This window comes from Ambystoma mexicanum, chromosome 1p (genome assembly GCF_040938575.1).
Source record: "Ambystoma mexicanum isolate Mex_15411 chromosome 1p, UKY_AmexF1_1, whole genome shotgun sequence".
NCBI lineage: Eukaryota > Metazoa > Chordata > Amphibia > Caudata > Ambystomatidae > Ambystoma > Ambystoma mexicanum.
In genome coordinates, this window is record NC_090921.1 from 1,287,021,385 (window position 1) to 1,287,041,666 (window position 20,282).

Sequence of the window (20,282 nt, forward strand, 5' to 3'; positions counted from 1 at the left end):
TCTGACTGTCTGTCTGCTATCGAGGAGTGGTGTGCCGCCAATGATCTCTGCCTTAATGCCAGTAAGATGAAGATTCTCCTCATGGGCACACCTACACCCTCCTTTCCTGTCAATCCCTGGCCGGCCTCCCTTGGCCCTCTTCCTGCTCCCACCTGTGAGGCTAAGAACCTCTAAGTAATCTTCAACTCCACACTCTCCTTTTCTCCTAACATCTCTGATGTCTCTAAGAAGTCCAACTACCAACTGCACCTCCTCAGAGGTATTCTTCCTTTCCTCTCCTTCCACCAGAAGCTCACTGTCTCTAGAGCTCTGATTCTCTCTAAACTGGACTACAACAGCCTCTTTCTAAATCTGCCTGCTTCTACTTTCCTCCCTCTGCAACTCATCCAGAACAGGACTGCAAGACTTGTCCTTGGCCTCAAGCCCTGGGATCGTATCTCTCCAGCTCTGAAATCTCTTCATTGGCTCCTAGTGGCTGCAAGGATTAACTTCAAGACCCTTTGCATTGTCCACAATGTCTTTCTGGGGCCTGTGTTCAGAATACCTTCAACTCTCCCTCCGAAAATACCTTCCTACTCGAGTTCTTTGCTCCTCCACCTCTAACTCCCTTAGGGTCAGTCGCTTCTCCAAGCAACGTGTTGGGGGTAGATCTCTTTCCTCGGCTGGGGCCTCCCTCTGGAACAACCTCCCTGCCTCTCTGAAACTTGAGGAGAACCATCTTCGGTTCCGGAAGCCCCTCAAGACCTTCCTCTTTTCTTCTGCCTTCCCTCTTCCTCTCCCTTGCTAATCTGTCTGCTTCAGCACCAGGAACCTGGTTACCGTCTGATTTTTTGGCCCAGGTCCTGGCCCACCCAGCCACACACCCGCACTGTCTCTTGGCAACCCTTGCACTTGGGTCTGTATCTGTAACCCTACAGTCCCCTTACCTGCACTTAGCAGACATCCCCTGTCTGCGCTTTAACCTGGCACTTGCCAACTTGCTGGCTGCACTACCAGTTGTTGTTTTATCCTTGCTCAACACTTTCCACTCCTCCCCTCTCACTTACACTTTCCCCCCTGCCTATCCCCTGCACTTGCGCATTCTCAATGTCACTGGGCCTAGTAAGATCGTTGTTTTGTCCTCCCTTGCCTTGTCGCACTCTGAAACACTTGTGTATGAGCGCTATGCAAATAAAATATCATATCATATAATTCCAGAGCTTAGCGGCACGGTAGGGGAAGATGGAGCCTCCAGCTTTACATCTTCTCACTTTAGGAACAAGAAGTCTGTCCACATAGAGGGTCCTAGTAGGTTTAGAGGAATGGGTTTTGGTGATTCTTTGTGTGAGGTACGGGGTGCTGTATTGGAGAGGTAATTGTGGTCAATGGATAATGTTTTAAATGTGATCCGTTCCTGGATGGGCAACCAGTGAGCTTCCCTTCTGTCTTGGGAGATGTATTCTCATTTCGGGATGTTAAGAGCTGCTCTCAGGGCGTTATTTTATATAACTTGCAATTTATTTTTATTTCCAGCGGAGGTGCCTGTAAATGGGACGTTGCAATAGTCTAACCTAGAGCCAATGATGGCCTGGGCAATGGTGAGGCAGTTGTTTTTGTGAGGAAGGGTCTGGCTGAATTGAGAACTTTGGTAGCGACTTGTCTGGACAGGGTGAGTGAGGCATCAAGGTAGACTCTGTCAGCCTGATTCATGGAATTATTTGCGTGAAAAACGCAGATTTGCGCGCCTTTCTGCCCGAAAATCCCTGTTTGAAGTATGGGGATTTTCGAGTAGAAAGGCACGCAAATCTGCGTTTTTCACGCTAATAATTCAATGAATCAGGCAGTGTGTGTCTTTACTGTAGTTGAGACTGGAATCACACACTGGTCGATCTGGAAGGAGGTGTATTGAGCGATTTACAGGCATTAGGTGTGCCCACGATTAGGATTTCTGTCTTGTCGCTGTTTAGGCAGAGGTATTTAGCTGCCATCCAAGTCTGAATAGTTAAGTAAATGTTGTTTAGAGTATTGGAATACTCTGTGTAGTTAGCTGAGAATGAGATCAGGATTTGTGTGTCCTCGGCATAGTTGGTGGAGGCTATGCCGAGAGAGTCTAAGATGTTGAAGGGGGGCCTATTGAAGATATTGTAGGGGGTGGGGGCGATGCAGGGCCCTTGTGGGTCACCACAGGTAATGGTGGAGGGTTTTGGATTTGGCCGTGTCTGAGAAGGAGGCAACCCAGGCAATAGCAGGTGGGGAGAAGTTGGCGTGGGTCAGAAGGTGTTGGCAAAGTATTTGATGGTTGACCAAGTCGAACACTGCGGATACATCTAGGAGGAGGAGCAGGGCACAGTTTACTGTCCATGCTTTTGGGTGTCTATTGCTTCATATCACCCCACCAATGTATCACCCCAACAAGGTTACTTTAGGCCCTGAAAGATAAGATGCCTTTGAAAATTAAATAAAGTTCACATTTGTAACTCTTTCCATCAAGAGCAGCAGTAACACCACTCATCTAACTAAAGGACTCAGCATTACCTCTAGTAATACCACCAAACTCATTTACCATAAACAGGAAGGGTCTGCATGTTTGAGTCATGAGAGGACACAGTTATTTCCCAGTTTGGAATCTCATAGGACTCCATGGGGAAATGCCCTATTACTGCATACAGAAATATTGGTATTAGCATACTTGATCGGAAAACATTTGACCTTTTCGATTTGACCGAATTGCTTTGAACGTTTCTCAGTCAAATTAAATAAATATATGGGGAGGGGTAAGGGAATAGCTAAAGGTGGGGAAAGTGGAGGGTGGGGGGTTGCAGGGAGTCTCCTCCTGCATTTCTGACCAAAGAAACAACAAAGATAATAGGTAAAATTGGAATAGGTCAAATATTTTCGACCAAGCAGACCTAAACTAAAATATCACATCTGATGCTGCTTTTGTGTGGAGAAGATTCCGACACACAAAAGAAGGTGCTTTTGATGTGTTTCAGTCTTGAATCTCAGAATTTGTCAGAGTGGTAAAACATCCAGGATTTAATTTTCTCAAAAATAGTAATTTAGTGGCAGGGATCTGTTACATGTTGACATACACGTAGGCGGCACCCCGCCGCCAAATTTTTTCGTCATTTGCACGGTGGAGTGCAAAAGTGCAGGGCAAAAGTTGGCATTTGCCCTGCACTTTTGCACTGCACCGTGGAAAGTGAGTAAACACTGCCTGGCATACTTACATACCAGACAGTGTTTACTTTTAATTGTAAGCAATGCTTGCAATGCTCACTTGGCAAGCAGCACTCACCATTACAATAAAATGCTGCCTGACATGCTCACATGTCGGGCAGCATTCGATTTACATTGTGAACACTACTTCCCATGAAGACATAGTAAGCAGTGTTCACAGTTACAAATAAACGCTGTCCGACGCACAAGCAAGTTGGGCAGTGTTTAATTGTAATTGCACATGCTGCCGGCAGCTTGTACAATGGATCCATGTGCCTGCTGTATGCTGATGCATAAAGCAAGCAGACTCCATAGGGATCTCCAGAAAATCCATGCCGGTGCAAATGGTGGTGCGTTTTATGGCAGAGAGGAACGAAGGCAACGAAAACGCAAGTTCCCTTCCGCCCCTCCTCCACGTCATACAAATGTCTGAAAATGTGGCATTGTGTGACATGAATGGAAGGCGTTAAAGCCTTACTTAAAGCTTTTACTCCTTCCATTGACGTTATATCACAATCCAAAATGAGCTCCCTAGTATTCTAAAATACTGGGCAGCTCATTTTGCTCCCAGGTGTACATTGCCCAAAGGGGACCAGTTAAGTTTGCACTTAGTTGGGCAGTATTCGTCATTGGCACTGCAAAATGCAAAAGGGAGGTGTAAAATGCTGTTTAAATCACGTTTACATTCCCTTTTTGCACTTTGCAATGCAAACTGAGTAAAAGCTGCCCTTTTACTGTAAAAAGCAGACAGAGTCCAAAAGAATCCACAGCATTTATGCCAGCATAAACATATCCTGCTGGCGTAAACGCTGGTGCATTTGTAATGTTGAGAGGAAGGTGGTGGTGGAAATGGATATTCCATTACATGCCCACTCTCCACATTAAAAATTAATGTAAATATGGCCTGGAGTAAAATCATGCTTACAATGTTTACGCGTGATTGTTACTCTACACCATAATGAACATGAGCTCCTGGATGTTTACCAATACCAACACATTCGTAATGGAGCTCTAAGTCCTATTTTACTCTTTGTAGCAGTGGATTACATATCGCCTCGACCAGATGTTTCAAATCCATGGTGTTTTTGAACCCTATATAGTTGAGGTTCTGGGGTTGCAATAGGTTGTTGCATGAAGGACCCTTATCCACAAGTCTTATTAATGAATAGTGTGAGCGTGCTCTCCTTCTTTGGTGTTTTAGTGCCTAAATCATTAGAAGCCATCTAATGTCCCCCACTCCATTCTGCCCCCATACATGTAATCTGAATCGAAGATTTAACCCATTTTGAACAGTTCTTTTGAATCTGCTGCCTCGTAATCTCTGCAAGATAGTATCCTCTAAATTCAGTAGAATTAGGAGCTAGTATGAATTTGGTTATTTGTGGCCTGGATATTTTTTTTCTCTTTCTCTCTCATGGAGAGTTCCTCCCCAATACCTCATACCTACCTCAGGCCTATTTTTTTATTTCTGTAATATTTTTTCCAGGCGGTAGGGGAGAGTTCACCCTTTTGCCCTTTCCTCTCTGTTCAATAGGTTTTCTAGGTCACCCTTATTTAGATGGACCTTATTGACAAAAGCTCCCTATCTTTGGTAGACTGTTTGCAGAGGCCTTCAAACACTGAACAGAGGTACAAATGTAAAGCAATGACACATCAATATGATTTTATGGGCGCCAAACCCTGCAAATATGGCACTGGATTTCCAGGAAGCAGAGTATACAATGGCAACTGGAGTTTTTATCACCAATAACCGTCCCGGGAGGATAGCTCAGGCAACGGGTTCGCCTTGGAAGCAAGACTACACGAAGCAACACAGGTTCAATCCCCGGATCCGCGTTTAAAAACCTCTGGGTATGTAAGCACGTTATAAACACACCTACACTGCAGAACCAACGGTAGGATTGGTGGATGAAGTGCTAGCTTGACCACTCCGACGCTGCAAAGCCTTTCTGTACGGCTATTTTAGAATGGACAAAGGTGGATGTGACAGTAGTAACTAGGCAAATAAAAGGGTGGTCAGAATTGGTGAGTCAGATGAGGTCTAGAGGATGTTGTTTCCAATGCAAAGTGAGACTAATATCTCCCAAAACCAAATGAGTCTCAATGGAAAGTGGTCCTCTTTTATTTAGGGTTCAGCTCCTCGGTGAAGAAGGAAGGTGTCACCATTAGGTTTGAAGGGCTGTGTGGTAGTCATGGGCGAGGAGTTCACATTGACATATCCCCTGATCATGCCCCATGCTTGGGATGTGCAGGAGGAAGAAGAGGCAGAGATAAGTGGGGTTCTGGGGAAGAGTCCAGGGATATATATTTTCCCCTTTGTGTGTGGTGCCATTTCTAAATGGAAGATTAAGAGCATGGAAGAGTGATGATGATGATGATAGAAGCCAGCACTCCCCAAAGTAGCGGGGCAAGGACATTCCATGCCCCCCTTCTGGAAGGACAGAGGGGAAGAGATACAAGAGAGGGAGGGGGTAATGCATCACCCTAGACAGCAAACAGACTTATTCACAGCAATAGGGACAGCTTGTAAAACTCTCAGGCACTCTGATCGATGGATTGACTGGTTATGAAGCAGGCAGGCCTTATGGCAAACAGTAACCAACAACAACAGGAAGTGAGAGAATATGGAACAGGAAGAGAATGAAAAGAGGTACAGGGAGATTTTGCATCAATAGTAGACACCGAGAAATGGGAAATCAGGAGAATGCGGGTGGGAGGAACAGAGGTGGAGATGTGGTTTGCAAGTTGAAAGAGGTTGCCCTACGAGAGGGAGGTTTTGTGGATTCATATCGACTTTTGATGTTTTGTATGTCTGTTAACAAGTAAAATGCCAGCACCTTTTTGCCAATTGCACAAATGACACCATAGAAAGTAGGGACACTTATGTGATTGATAGGAAACAAGTGTGTTGGCCATCCATTAATGAGGGACAGCGTCCAGGCTATTGGCACACATATGCTCGGAGAGAGAAGCTTTTTCACTCAGAAGTATTACCTGCTCCATGCAACATTGCTGATGACAACTTTTGTACCATTGGCACATGCATACTTTCCTTGTGCAGTGATAGCACCTACTGTCACCAAATGTTGATGCGTCATATGGCTATGGTGGCCTTCCCGCAGCCCTCCAGATGCTTTGGTCTACAACTCACATCAGCCCTATCCAGCATAGTCTATGATGAGGGTTCATGGGAGTAGTGTGTAATCATCAGGCCCTGGGTAAAAGGTCTGCAATACATAAACATTACATCTTTTTCAGGTGCAGATCTTACCAGGGGAGCCATGATGTCTTGATCTGTCTCTGAGTCGTCTGGGAGCATTTGGTCTGATAGGCTCTCCACTGCCTCTGCTGCTATTTCCGAACCCTCTTCTGTGGGTTCGCTCTCTGTGGATTCATCGTTGTCTACTTCAGTCAGATTCAAGATGGACACGTTGGTGGAAGCAGAGGAACGCTTTAGCATGAGTCGCCAATCCATGCAGTCCTCAACCTTTGGTGGCTCAACCCTGTGATACAAAGAATAGAGAGCATCAGGCCTCACTCAGCACCAGATGGCTCAGCCTTCTGTAGACACGGCACACGCACAGATATCCTATGTGCCTGGGGTAAACCTTTGTTCCAGGGAACATCAGTGCTTGGGGATACGCCTATTCTCTGAGGATCCACAAACTTCACTTTGCACCCAAAATCATCCAAAACACAGCCACATTGTGCTGACCCTCTATCCCAACAGCTCACTGCACCTCATAACACTTATGCTGAAGTCTACAGTACTCACACTGTCCCTGAAAGCACTCACACTAGCATACACTGCACTACAAAGCAATCACACTACACGCCATTGCACAAATGCTTTACTGTACCCCAGTGTTAAATGGCCACTCTCCCGCCAATTCCTCCATGCCCTCATGGCATCTCCCTATTTCATTTGTTTGTATAGACAGGGGGACATAGCAGACTACTGGCGGATGATACAGTGGTCGGTAGCTTAGCATCAAATGATTCTTAAAAGAGGACTACATTTAAAGAAAAATAAATTTAAGAAAGAAAAAGATTCTTGGAAAAAGAAACAGTGACATTTTGAAGATTGTGAATGAAAAACACTGGGCCTCATTAAGAGTTTGGTGGTATTCCGCCAGTGAATGCGGCGGGGTATATTACCGTTCCCGCCACTTGATCTACCGGGATTACAGGCAGATTACAAGTAGCAGGAATAGCGATAAATCCCCAATCCATGGAGTCCTCAAGGACTCCATGGGGGGATTGCCGGGCACCGGAAATACTTGTGCGGGTAATACTGGCAGTTTTCTTCTGGTTGGGTGCCTGAGTTACCTCCAGCTCTTGGCTAGAAGTAACTAGATCACCCCATCAGCAAACTTGTACTCTGCCGGTCCGGAAATGTGCCGGTAAACAGAATTTCTGGCCGTCAATGCTGGACCGGCAGGGTTGTAATGAGTCCAATTGTCTAGAGATCCTCTTCACCTAGACACATATTAAAATGTAGTTATGGAAGGAGCCTGTAGTACTAGGATGATATTAAAATATAACAATAGCCCTTTTTCCAAAGCATGCAGTGTAGAACCCTTGTAGAGTAGTCAACTAGATCCACTAGATGTTTCTAAGGTTTGGGTCTATTTGACCTAAAACATTTGACCTAATCACATTGATAAAATGTATTTGACCTTTTTTCAGTCTAAAATGCAGGGGGAGACCCCCGCAACCTCCTCCACTTCCCCTCAACGTAATCTATACCCTTAGCCACCCCATATATATATTTAATAAAATTTGACAGAAAAAAAGGTCCAAAATATTCGATCAAATGTTTTAGGTCAAATGTTTTTAGGTCAATTATGCTAATACCATTTGTAACACAGCAGTTAAGATATACAGAGGATGGAGGCAAGATGGCGTTGCCTTGTTTGTGTTAGTGAGAACTGCTGGAGGCAACTAGAACTCTATGGTTCATTCAATGCCCTCAGCCAAATATCAGAGGTGTTTCTGGCCCGTTTCCAGCAGTATCCCATTAGAAGTAGACTTCCTAATGCAGTGGTATTTAAACATTTTTATACTGAGACCCCTATTGAGTAAATATTTTGTTTTGCCGCCCCCACAGTCTATAATTTCCTAAATTTCCTATTAACTGCTTTTAGTTTCCATTAAAAGCCATCACTGTAATCCCTTTTTGAAAAGCCTCTCTGCTCTAGCACCTTGAAGGGTCTCTTGTGCTAGATGGGATTACCAATAAAGATCTCAGAGCACATAACTGGACAGACTAAATAAAAATGGCAAAGTACTACTTTATTCTCAATTTAATTTAATAAAGCAGGGTCAACTGGCAGACATCGGACTGATGCATGCACACAAACTTGATTACACAGAGGTGTTATGCCCCAATATGCATAATCTATGACATCATCCTACATGGCAAACTGTAAAGCCTATCAACAGGAGGGATTGGTTAGGGGAACATATCTACTTATAAAATACATATGGGTTAGCACTACATTGGCTGTCTCTTATCTGTGAGGCACGCCTTGAACTACCTCTAAATACGCATGATACAGATTATAGCGAACAAAATGGCAGCGGATAGGTCTATTCAACATTGTAAAGCAGGTTGCCCCACAGACCCGCTGATTGGTTGGCATTCCCACACAACCTTGGCCTTTCGGCTTGACTAGCAGCAGGTAAGCAGAACGAAACCCAGGTGCTTGAGTCACGTCAGATTACTCCCCTGTTCCCAATTAGTCCATCATCTCTCATCAGTCCGGCCATGAGCAAAAGATTCCCATTTGTAGCTACCTCCTATTTACTGCTATTTGATTTAATTATTTACTGCTATTTGATTTAATTATGTTGGGTGTCATGATTTAATTATGCTGGGTGCCATTGCTTCTCTTGGCCTTGCTCACTCCATCTTCTAGGAGCCTTATTCATTGTTGATTGTCCAATACTTTGGCTTTTGCAAATGTTTTCTTCTTCTTTAATCTAAGAGAAATATGTCTCATGTCCATGGCTTATCCATCTGCCTCCCTTTGTGCTTTGCAGCTATTCCTTGAAATAGCATTGTTGATCCCAGGCCACATAGACTCATCTTCGTTTTTCACAGAAAGCTAATTCTCCAACGTCTCCTGATTCAGCCCAGGTCTGTTTCTGAGGTAGCTGAATTGAATCTGTACATCTTTGCACGAGCCAGCGCCCATTTTCCTATCATGGCCATCCTTGCCACGTTATATTTTCCTCCATAACAAGTTTCTGTATGTTCCATCTACCTTGCGTTTATGCGTATTTACACTTTATCATTTTGTACATGTTTCTCTTATCACTTCAATTACAGTTTTCATATTGTTTCAGTACATCCTTGTATAGCTTCTTTATGGCATCACTCTGCCCAAGTCAGATTTCACTCAGCACTACATGACATCCAGTGGTGCGTGCTGACATCCCTCCACATGACATCCTTCCACTCCTTCAGTGTGAGGATACATTCGATATGGTTGTCTGAGTGCATATCATCTCTCGTACACTCGATGTGGTATAGACACAACACATGGAGTCCGATATAGGGCCCTTCTCCTGCTGTTCCATTATGATGGCGGTGAGGGAGCAGGATTTAGGGATAATGTGTCCACCTGCTCCTCTGCATTTCCCCCTCTGGTCAAGTCCTCAACCACATTCTTCTCTTCATGCTCCTTTATCATCTCTTCAGGCTGTCGTTTCTTTGTGACCCATATCTTTGTCACACCCCTCAGGTGACCTGCATTTTTTATATGTTCATCCACACTCCAGGTAATGTGGCAGCAGTCTCCTGATGGTGGACAAAATATCCAACGTCCTACATATTCTTTATGATCCTTGGGATAGTTCATTCCTGGAGGTGCAAGGGTAATTTTCTTTATATACTCATGGGTACTTACCTCATTTTGCATCTGCTCACCAGTTCCAGTGTCTATATCAATCATGATCTTCATCCCAATAGCTGCCTTTGCTGTCTTCTGGCACTGGCACAGAATCCGAGCAATACCAACATGAGTATTGCACTGAGTATTTTGACAGCATTGGCCGGCCAGGTTGGAATCCATGATAATAGGATTGAGAACCAGTCAACTCTTGCTGTCTCATCATCTTCATCTTCCATTTTTGAATGCAGGGTTATCAGCATAGTTATTGCTTCTGTCAGGGTTCCATTTTCTCCACCGTGGGATGGTGTGAATGTACAGCAAGAAGGCCCGACCTTGGTGCACACGCCTCCTTCCATTGCTGTAATTAATTCCAGGACATACCTGTTTTGGAGAGTCATCAACTTGATGGCTCTCAATTATTCTCTGATTACATTGAATCCTATTATTGTTGCGTTAATCGTCTGCAGCAGCTCCCATCTGGTGATTTGCAGCCACATGGTGTTCACTGCAGTCTGGAGTCCTTGCATAAATATAGATGTATTATCATTGCTGTCTTGCTGAACAGTTTGTGTTCATCTGGAATGTCTTCATAAGCCTTTATTGATTTTGATGAAAAGTAGTTCTCACTTTATAGCTGGCAAAGAATAAGCAATCTCTTCCTTCTCTGGTGTTCATTCATGTTTGGAAATTCACCAATATTGAGATCACTTTGAGGGATCACTAATACTGGAACATGTATTAATACAGTGGAACATATTCCTCCCCAATTTTTAGGCAACCGCATATATGCTCTGGATCCACAGGCCCAATATCGGTCCATCAGTACAGCTGTTCCTCCATTCATCCCTGGGACCTCCACTGTCTGTCCACATCCTTTGTTCTCTCTGACTAGAACCCAGCATCCATTCTTGAAGCATGTTGTTGCATTCTTCAATGGTATTATAGATACTGGTCCTGCTTTGTTGTCGTCCTATGTTAATAACTTCGAATACTTGGCCCTTGATTCTAGGCATCTGTCATTCACAATTTGCACTATGGCTACTGGTTTTTTCTTCAATAAATGTGCAGGGCAAGATAATAGTCCATCTTAACATCTGTTACTGATGGCAACACACCCATATATCAATAGCTGAGGTCTTTCCCAGCATCCTGGCTCTCCTGACCTTTCAGTCATGTCTGAGCAATCCATCCTCTTCATTCCAACAATTTTTATTCGCTCTCTAATCTGGGATGGATACATATGTTTTTTGCTCATCCAAACCATCCCACCTTCAATCCTTTTTGTCTTTACATAGGTATCTCCATATGGAAATGCTCAACTTCATCGCCATTTTAAAGTTTCCCATTTTCCTTCAAGTTGTCCTCTGATTGTACACGCTGATAAATGGCTGAGTCATATTGCATCATGTGCAGGCATCTCTTTGGCAATAACTGCCCTTGCTGCATTCATGGCATACAGTATTAAGGAACAGACATAGCAGCTTTCATCTGACGTTCTCTCTCCCTCCTCCTTCATGTGCTTATACCATAGGTTATTCTTTAAATGAGCCGAATTATCAACATATGTGTTTATATTTTCATGATCTTCCCCAATATCCCTTTTAAATCAAAATAGATGCCTTGTAAAATTATAAAGGATACTGTTTGTGCTTTCATCAGGGGCAATAGTAACGGTTTCATTGTTCCCTTCCATGTCTGTATTGTTTATAACATGTCTAAATGCCATAAAGATCCGGAGCAAAATACAAATCCTAACACAGAATTGTATTACAATTATCACTCCACGAAAGCTCATTGACTTTCTTGATGGCAATGAGCCTCTTATATTCTGAAACCTTGCCCTTTGTACTTAGAGTTTTACTATATTACTATGTAAGTCTCTCTGAATCACACCTTTATATCAAGAACTGCAAGATGATTGCTATGATTATTCTGAAAATAATATAATGGTTTTTACGATTGCCCAAAAAAATCACTATATTTACATATCTTCTTACAAAGCAGGTTAAGACAGTAATATGTATGTAAAAACAGCATACAAAAATGTATGTATTCTTATTATAATGGGCAACATAAAGATGAAATGTGCTTCTCTTCTTTCAGCTCTGGTAATTTGGCCTATCTAAAAAAGTTCCAGGATAACTGCAAGTCTGTTTATTCCTTGTCAAATGTTAAAAGATATTGGCCTTTAGTCTAAATTGCTGCTGTGATCTTCATTTTTCTTGTCTTTACTCTTGGGCATAGAACCAGTATGCATGCGTGGAACCTCTTCTCTTGCTTTACAGTCAGTAGTTGCAGGAGTGGTCTGGGTTTCTCCTTTATATGGTTTGATGTCATGCAAATGCAGCCACCGTCTTCTTCTTTTTAACTTGGCAGCTGTAGGGGTAACTTCTTCCACGTAATATGGACCTTCAAAGCGGGGTGCGCTTCAAGTGCGTACACACTTTCGTACCAGCACCTCGTCCCCTGGGTATAACAGTGTAAAAAGGTGTTTGTATTGGAAAAAGAGGGGGTTAGAGTTTTTGAGTGTCCATGTAGAATGGGGAAAAGATGTTGTATGGGATTGTAACCCTCATACTAGAGGGGTTTGTGGTGATTGCGGAAGGATGGTTTTTGTAGGGTTTGTGGGAGCAGTAGTTATCAGTCATATTCGACTGGTTGTTCAGAAAATGACAATCAGAGGGACGGGATTGGTAGCATTTATGAAGCAAACTGGGATAGCCGGGATCGTGAACTGAACAGCGGGGATTGTGGGAATGGTAGTGTTTTGTCAAGGTAGATTGGATGTTCGGGAAAGAATAATTATAGGGACGTGAAGGAGAATGACTGGGAGTATTTGGGTATGTAACAGAAAGACAGGGATCTTGGGAGATGTAGTTTCCCACAGCACTGCGGTGTGGGTCCTTAAAGGGTTTACCATAGGTGGATGGTTTGTTGGTTTTGGATAAGGGAGGTGTATTGGGAGGAAGGGGGGTAGATTTGGAATCTTGTTGTCACGGTAAGCTAAGGCTTAATACTGTATGTATTTATTCTATGTTCTTGTTCAGATTTGTGCTGCCCGTAAGCTCCACTAAGAGCTCGGGAGTTCTAAGAATGTTGATTGTGCAAGATTCAGTTACTTGGTAGACGGCCAGTTCAGTTGGGGCTGCTGCTCTGATCAGGCCTGCTGTCGCACCTTTATTAATAAATCTTCATGTGCATCATTTACTGCTTGGAGCATTTTACTTTCCTCATTGGCGACGAGGATGGGATTTATTGGCACCTCTCTAACAATCTTGGTTTTGTCACTCTTCCCACACTCTCTACAACCTCTGACACACCTCTCTGCATCGCTGTCAATCCCCGGCCACCAAAAAGATTGCCGTAAATACCTCTTTGTCCCCCCCATACTTAGATGTCCTTGATGCGCTATGTTTACCAGATGAGATCTGACTCCACTGGGGGGTATTATCCTGTTTCCTTTTCTAAGTTTGCACCCATCCTCTGACATATTCAACTCATCCTTCACACCAAAATATCTTTCAAACTCTTTACTAACAAGATTCCTGTGAGGCCACCCTTCTCTGGTCCAAGTCATGACTTGATTTAATATCGGATCCTCCACGCCAGCTCTCATCCACATCTCCTTATCAATGGCATCATGCTCAATTTCTGCAATGCTTATGTCCTGAAGATCAGGTACTCCCTCCATCTCACAATCACCCACAGGCAACCTGGACAAACAATCCGGAACTACATTCTCCCTCCCAGGAATGTAACACACTCTGAAATTATAACCCAAGAGTTCTACCATCCACCTTGAGACTCTGGGAGACCCTCTGGCCCACTCTGAACTATTCATCAATTGAACCAAAGGCTTATGGTCGGATCTGACCAGAAAAGCTCGACCCCACAAAAAAAACTTGAAGTGTGTGACGGCCCAAAATACCGCCAGCGCCTCTCTCTCAATAACAGAGTAATTCTTTTCTGCTCCTCTAAGCGGCCTGGACGCAAATGCAATAGTGTGTTCAGTCTTACCCGAATCAAACTGAGTCAAAATAGCCCCTAAACCAAGAGTGCTAGCATCAACTGACAGTAAAGTTTTCCTCCCTGACATAAATCCACTCAATGATGGAGCCTTGACAATACATTCTTTGATTTGTAAAAATGCCTCTTGGCACTCTTCAGACCATACATATTTCACATTTTTTTTCAATAATTCCCTCAAAGGAAATGAAATGGATGCAAAAGCACTTACAAATTTATGGTAATATTCCGCTAGTCCCACGAAAGAACGCAATTGGTCCTTGTCTTGCGGCTCGGGAGTATTACTAATACTTTCTATGAGCGATCTTTTGGGTGAAATTCCTTCCCTTGAAATTTTATGCCCAAGATACTCCACTTCCTGAACACTTATCTTACATTTGTTTCTTTGAACCGTTAACCCGGCCTCTTTGAGTCTACACAACACAGCCCTAAGTGCTCTGTCATGCTCATACTCATCCCCTGCAAAAATGAGAATGTCATCTTGAAACACCCTTACATTTTCCAAACCTTTCAGGTTCAGCTATGGCCTCAAATTTAAAGTGGTCTTGTGTTGTAAGAGAAATGATATGGAACTACTGCACCACACCACACTCAGTTACCAATGTATCTCCATTTATGTCATTGAAAGGAAGGCAGCCTGGAACAAAGCTATGTCCAGGGTGGATGGACTTAGCCAAAAGTTCTAACATTGATCGTGAGAGGATCATGACTCTCATCAAGGAAGCACAGGATGTGTACAAAGAAAGGTTTGATGAGAGCAAGAGAGCTAAGGTTAACAACTGGAAAGTGGGGGACTGTGTTCTCATAAAGAACCCTAGATTCACTCCTAAGTGTGTGGAAAGTAAGTATATTGGTCCTAAGAAGATATTTGCTGTAAGGAACAACGTGGTTATTGTGGAGGGAGGAGAGTGTTGGTCAATGTCTAGAATTGTGAAATGCCCAGAGTGCATGAAGGATGTTGAACATGGCAAATGTGAACTCACTAACAACAATTTCAGTGACTCTAGTGTAGTGGATGAAGATCCTGATGATGATAGTGAATTAAGACCTGCAACAGTGACACAGTCAAGTAGAGTCAAGAACAAACCCAGTTGGTTTAAAGATTACTATGTAGAGTAAAAAGCTGCGTATATAAGGGATGAGATGTGTTGTGACGGTAAGCTAAGGCTTATGTATTTATTCTATGTTCTTGTTTAGATTTGTGCTGCCCGTAAGCTCCACTAAGAGCTCGGGAGTTCTAAGAATGTTGATTGTGCAAGATTCAGTTACTTGGTAGACGGCCAGTTCAGTTGGGGCTGCTGCTCTGATCAGGCCTGCTGTCGCACCTTTATGAATAAATCTTCGTGTGCATCGTTTACTGCTTGGAGCCTTTTACTTTCCTCAAATCTCCAAAGAAAATCTCAGGGATTCAGTCCTCCTATCTTTCTTCTGCAGTGTAGTAATATCTCTCCTGGGGCATTTTCCCCAGCATAACCTCGGGGTCCCCTGCCCAGGTGATCCTCCCTCCCTTATCCACCCCCAGGGTTGGGATCTGAGAGCGCCAGACCTCCCCTGGCCACCCGAATAAAGGGATTCCCGAGGTCTACTTGGGAGAATACCCTCAGGTTTCTCACAGTTCTCTAAATCTGACCATGTTACCCCTTTTTCTACACTCGATTCTTGTGAACATCTGCATGCGCCATCCCTTTGCGTTCTCTCATTTTCTTCCCTTTCTTCGTCTGACATCATTATGCCCCAGCTTGTATGACTATTATCTTTTTCTGCATCATCAAGATCTAGTCTACTTAAAGACAGCGTTCTGTGCTCATCTGTCATGACGACATCTAGCCTTCCTCCAGTTTTCCTTGATAGAGATTCTTCTATATTCCCTTGGATTTTATGCTGTTCTTTATCCCTCATTTGCCTATATAAATCCTCAAGTAATTTCTCTATGCCATCTGTATCTCGCACATCAGCCCATGTTGGTATTCTTGGTACCCCTTGCAGCTTCATATGGGGCTGTTGTGACCCTCTTTCTTCCTCAAGTCGTTCTTGTGCATCGTTCAGCACTATGCTCCTATGACAAAGATCCTCTATTTTGTCATCTTTTAGTCCCCTACTTCTGTTTGTTTCTTCTTCCCTTCTCCTTATCTCATTTAATTCATCTTCCTCTCGCCTTCTTTGCGACCTACGTTCTTTCATTCCTTGCACTTCTACCTCCTCTCGTCTCTTATCTTCTAACCTCTCCTTTTCTTTCCTCGTCTCGTACCTTCTTCGTTCTTCCCTTTGCTTGCATTCTCTTTCTTTATCTTCTTTATATGCCCTCTCTTCTTCCTTTTGTTTCTTTTCCCGCTCTTCTCTCTCTTCTTTTTCTCGAACCCCATCAATGCCCTTATCATCCAGCTTGAGCAATATTTGTTCTCTAATCCATTCATTCTGCAATACTGGCATTTCCATAGCTTAGTCCTTTATTTTTTTGTTTCCTTGCTTCCTCCTCTATCTCATCTGTCTATCTTGCCTGTCCTTCCTCTCATCAAGCTGTTTACTTTCATTGTGTGTTGAGATATATTTACGTTCTCTGGTTTCACTCTCTTCCACATTGTCTTCACTGTTATATGCGGGGGCTCAAATGTCAAATTAACATACCCTGTCTCTACTTTCAATTCGTTTAAGGGCTAAAATCCCTTCTCCTCTGTGTCTATGCTCTTTTTTCCAGGAGGTGAACAGGGAAGCCGAAGGCGTTACATTCTCTCCTTTATGCTGATTAAGCAGCCACTCCTTCTCAGCCGGATCTTCTTTCTCACTCTGATACATTTTCCTTAACTCTAGAATAGCCAACATTTTCTGTAACGTCTTTCCCTCATATGTGGCATACAAATATGTCTTCATATGTTGTAATACTGTTTTTGACAATGTATTCTCCTGAGGCCATGGCATAAGTGTCTTATTAGTCGTGCCTCGAACCCACTCCGAATGATACTTCCTTATCTTAGCTCTTTATTATGGCAATGTTCTGCATAAGTGTAAAAGAGGTGTGTCTCCCATGATGACGAGTTTATCTTGACGGTCTATACTTACCTAACCTTTTATTCTCTTCTTTATTCTATCAAATATACCACTCTGATACATTTGGGCAGACACCATCAATCACCGCTTATTTATCTAAAAACTCAACTATGTATATACTTTTTTTAACCACTTTTAAAAAAAAATCTATACAACAATGTTCTTTTTGTTACTTTGTTTGCACTTTCTATCAATTTTTAGTATCTCGTTTTATCATTGATATTTTAAGAGTCTCTTCTTTTTTTATTTACTAGTTTCTTTTAATTTTTATCCTCCTGATTGGCGTCAATCTCTTGATTGAAAAATCTAATAATCACCTTAAGTATCATGTATCAAGTATCACAACAGTAATAATACTGTTGTGTTATATCTATTAGTTTAAACACAACAAAAGCTTTATACTGACATATTCATATCCCCAAACATGTGCACGTTTTACATTTTTCTGCGTACGCCCTCTTTTACTACCTTTAGTAAATGTATCTCATCTCATTTTTACTCCATCTTGGAGCTTGATACGCACTCTTCTTGTTGGCCTTGCCTCAGGAATCCTTAACAACCCTATTTGGAGTCTTTTTAGTGTGTATACTTCTGTCCCCTTGGAACCGGGAATCAAAGTATCTACTTCCCTTCTTTATAATCCCCCAAAATACTGTTACTTTTATATAAATTATTTACAACACAGTCCCTCCCCCTATTTTTGCCACCTTCAATATTCTACTTACATCCGTGGCTCAGATCGAGTCCCCCGGCATCGACTCTCCCTCAACCTACTAGTTTTCCTTCTGTGCATGGAGCACCTGCTGGGACCGGACAGGAATTTCATCAAAGGGGGACCTGCCAACCGTATTTTCTTACACGTGTTTCATTGTGTGCCATTGCGTGCCGTTCTCCACAGGAAGCTCCACGGTCTTCTGGCTAATGGCAGGAGCAGATCTGAGCCTAGGTCGATTAGACCTGACCCATCCGCACAGTTAGCAAAATGTTCTCGAACACCTTGAAGCATCTCTTGTGCTAGATGGGATTACCAATAATGATCTCAGACCAAATAACCGGACAGTCTCCAAGAATATGGCAAAGTACTGCTATTTTTTTTTCAATTTAATAAAGCAGGGTCAACTGGCAGACATCGGACTGATGCATGCACACTCGCACACAAACTTGACTACACAGAGGTTTTATACCCCAACATGCACCATCTATGTCGCAAACTGTAAAACCTATCGATGGCGGGGATTGGTTAGGGGAACATATCTACTTATAGAATACATATGGGTTAGTACTTCATTGGCTGTGTCTTATCTGTGAGGCACCCCTCAAACTACCTCTAAATATGCATGATACTGATTATAGTGGACAAAATGGCAGCAGATTGGTCTATGCAACATTGTATAGCAGGTTGCCCCATAGACCCACTGATTGGGCCGCATTCCCACCCAACCTTGGACTTCCGGCTCGGCTAGGAGCACGTAAGCAAAACGAAACCCAGGTGCTTGAGTCACGTCAGATTACTCTGCACTTTTCCAATTAGTCCATCATCTCTCAGCAGTCCGGCCATGAGCCAAAGTTTCCCGTTTGCAGTTAACCTTGTAACCTGCTCTCCATTCTGGGACATTTAAGGGAGTGTAAGCATATCACCATCTTCATCCACAGCTTAATGAATAGCCCTTGTTTTTGACTTCTGGATCACGTGTGAGGAGATTGCAAATTTGTCTATTGCGACCTCCTTTTTATTGCTATTTGATTTAATTATGCTGGGTGTCATTGCTCCTCTCAGGCTCTAGAGACTTGCTCACTCCATCGTGTAGGAGCCTTATTCATTGTTAATTGTCCTATACTTCGGCTCTTGCAAATATATTCCTTGAAATGGAATCCTTGATCCCAGGCCAACATAGACTCCTCTTTGTTTTGCACACAAAGCTAATTTTCCAATGTCTCCCGACTCTGCAGCCCTGGTCTATTTCTGAGGTAGCTGAATTGAATCTTTGCACAAGCCAGCACCCATTTTCCTATCATGGCCGTCTTTGCCACGTTATATTTTCCCGTATAGCAAGCTTCTATATGTCTGATCTACCTTGCATTGCTGCGTATTTACACTTATTGGTCAACAAGTTACTTCATTCTTCTTTGTATATATGATTACTATATTGTTTCTTACATGTTTCTCTTATCACTTCAGTTACATCGTTACTCTTCAGTATTTTCATATTGTTTCAGTATGTTCTTGTATAACTTCATTATGACATCACTCTGCCCATGTCAGATTTCACTCAATACTGCATGATATTCAGTGGTGCGTGCTGACATCCCTCCACATGACATCCTCCCACTACTTCTGTGCAAGGATACATGCAATATGGTTGTCTGAGTGCATATCATGTCTCATACACTCGATGCGGTATAGGCATAACACAAGGAGTCCCATATAGGGACCTTCTCCTGCTGTTCCAGTATGACGACGGTGAGGGAGCGGGAGTAAGGGATAATGCGTCCACCTGCTCCTCTACACCTCGCTCCCCTTCCCCTTTGCCCCCATGGACATCAATCAGAGTTAGAAGAGCACTGGCCTAACGTGTCTAAATCTACATGCATTGACCACCATTTTAAGATGTCTCCAGAACAGGGAAAGTGTTCCTTTATTTCCGTGGACAAAATTCTGTGTACCCATAAAACACTGGTCCAGCCTCATTATCAGGGTCTAGAGTCCATGGTACAGCCCACTTCCACATGCTACTCTGGCCTTTTGACCACACTGTATTTGTGGTTAAGGTGAGGGGTTTAGGGCTGCTTGGCCCTCCCCTAAGATGGGGCTTTGGCTGTGCCGGCTGATGATTTATTTAATTGGACGGGTGCAAATGTTTCCTACGAATATGCATGAGCGACCAATCGTAGCAAAGGAACCCGAACCAACCAATAGTGGTGCGGGAGAACATTTTAAAATAATGGATTAAAATGTTTGTGGGCTGAGGCATCATGAAAACACATTGGAACTAGCTCCTGTGCACTGTTGGTGACTTGCATCTATTAGATTCTTTAATGTGTTTCCCTCCAAAACCGATGGCAAACTGTGTGTTGTTTTAGCCAATTTTTCACAGAAAGTGTGCTGTAAAAGGA

General features: G+C 43.1%; 1 protein-coding gene across 1 annotated transcript in view; it reads right to left on the reverse strand.

Annotated features, from left to right (window-relative positions):
* Positions 1–20,282, reverse strand: part of TSKS (testis specific serine kinase substrate) — a 667,857-nt gene that overhangs the window by 504,807 nt on the left and 142,768 nt on the right. The window contains exon 2 of the mRNA XM_069649410.1: positions 6,470–6,701. Coding sequence (XP_069505511.1) covers positions 6,470–6,701 — 232 coding nt within the window. The remainder of the gene's footprint in view (positions 1–6,469; positions 6,702–20,282) is intronic.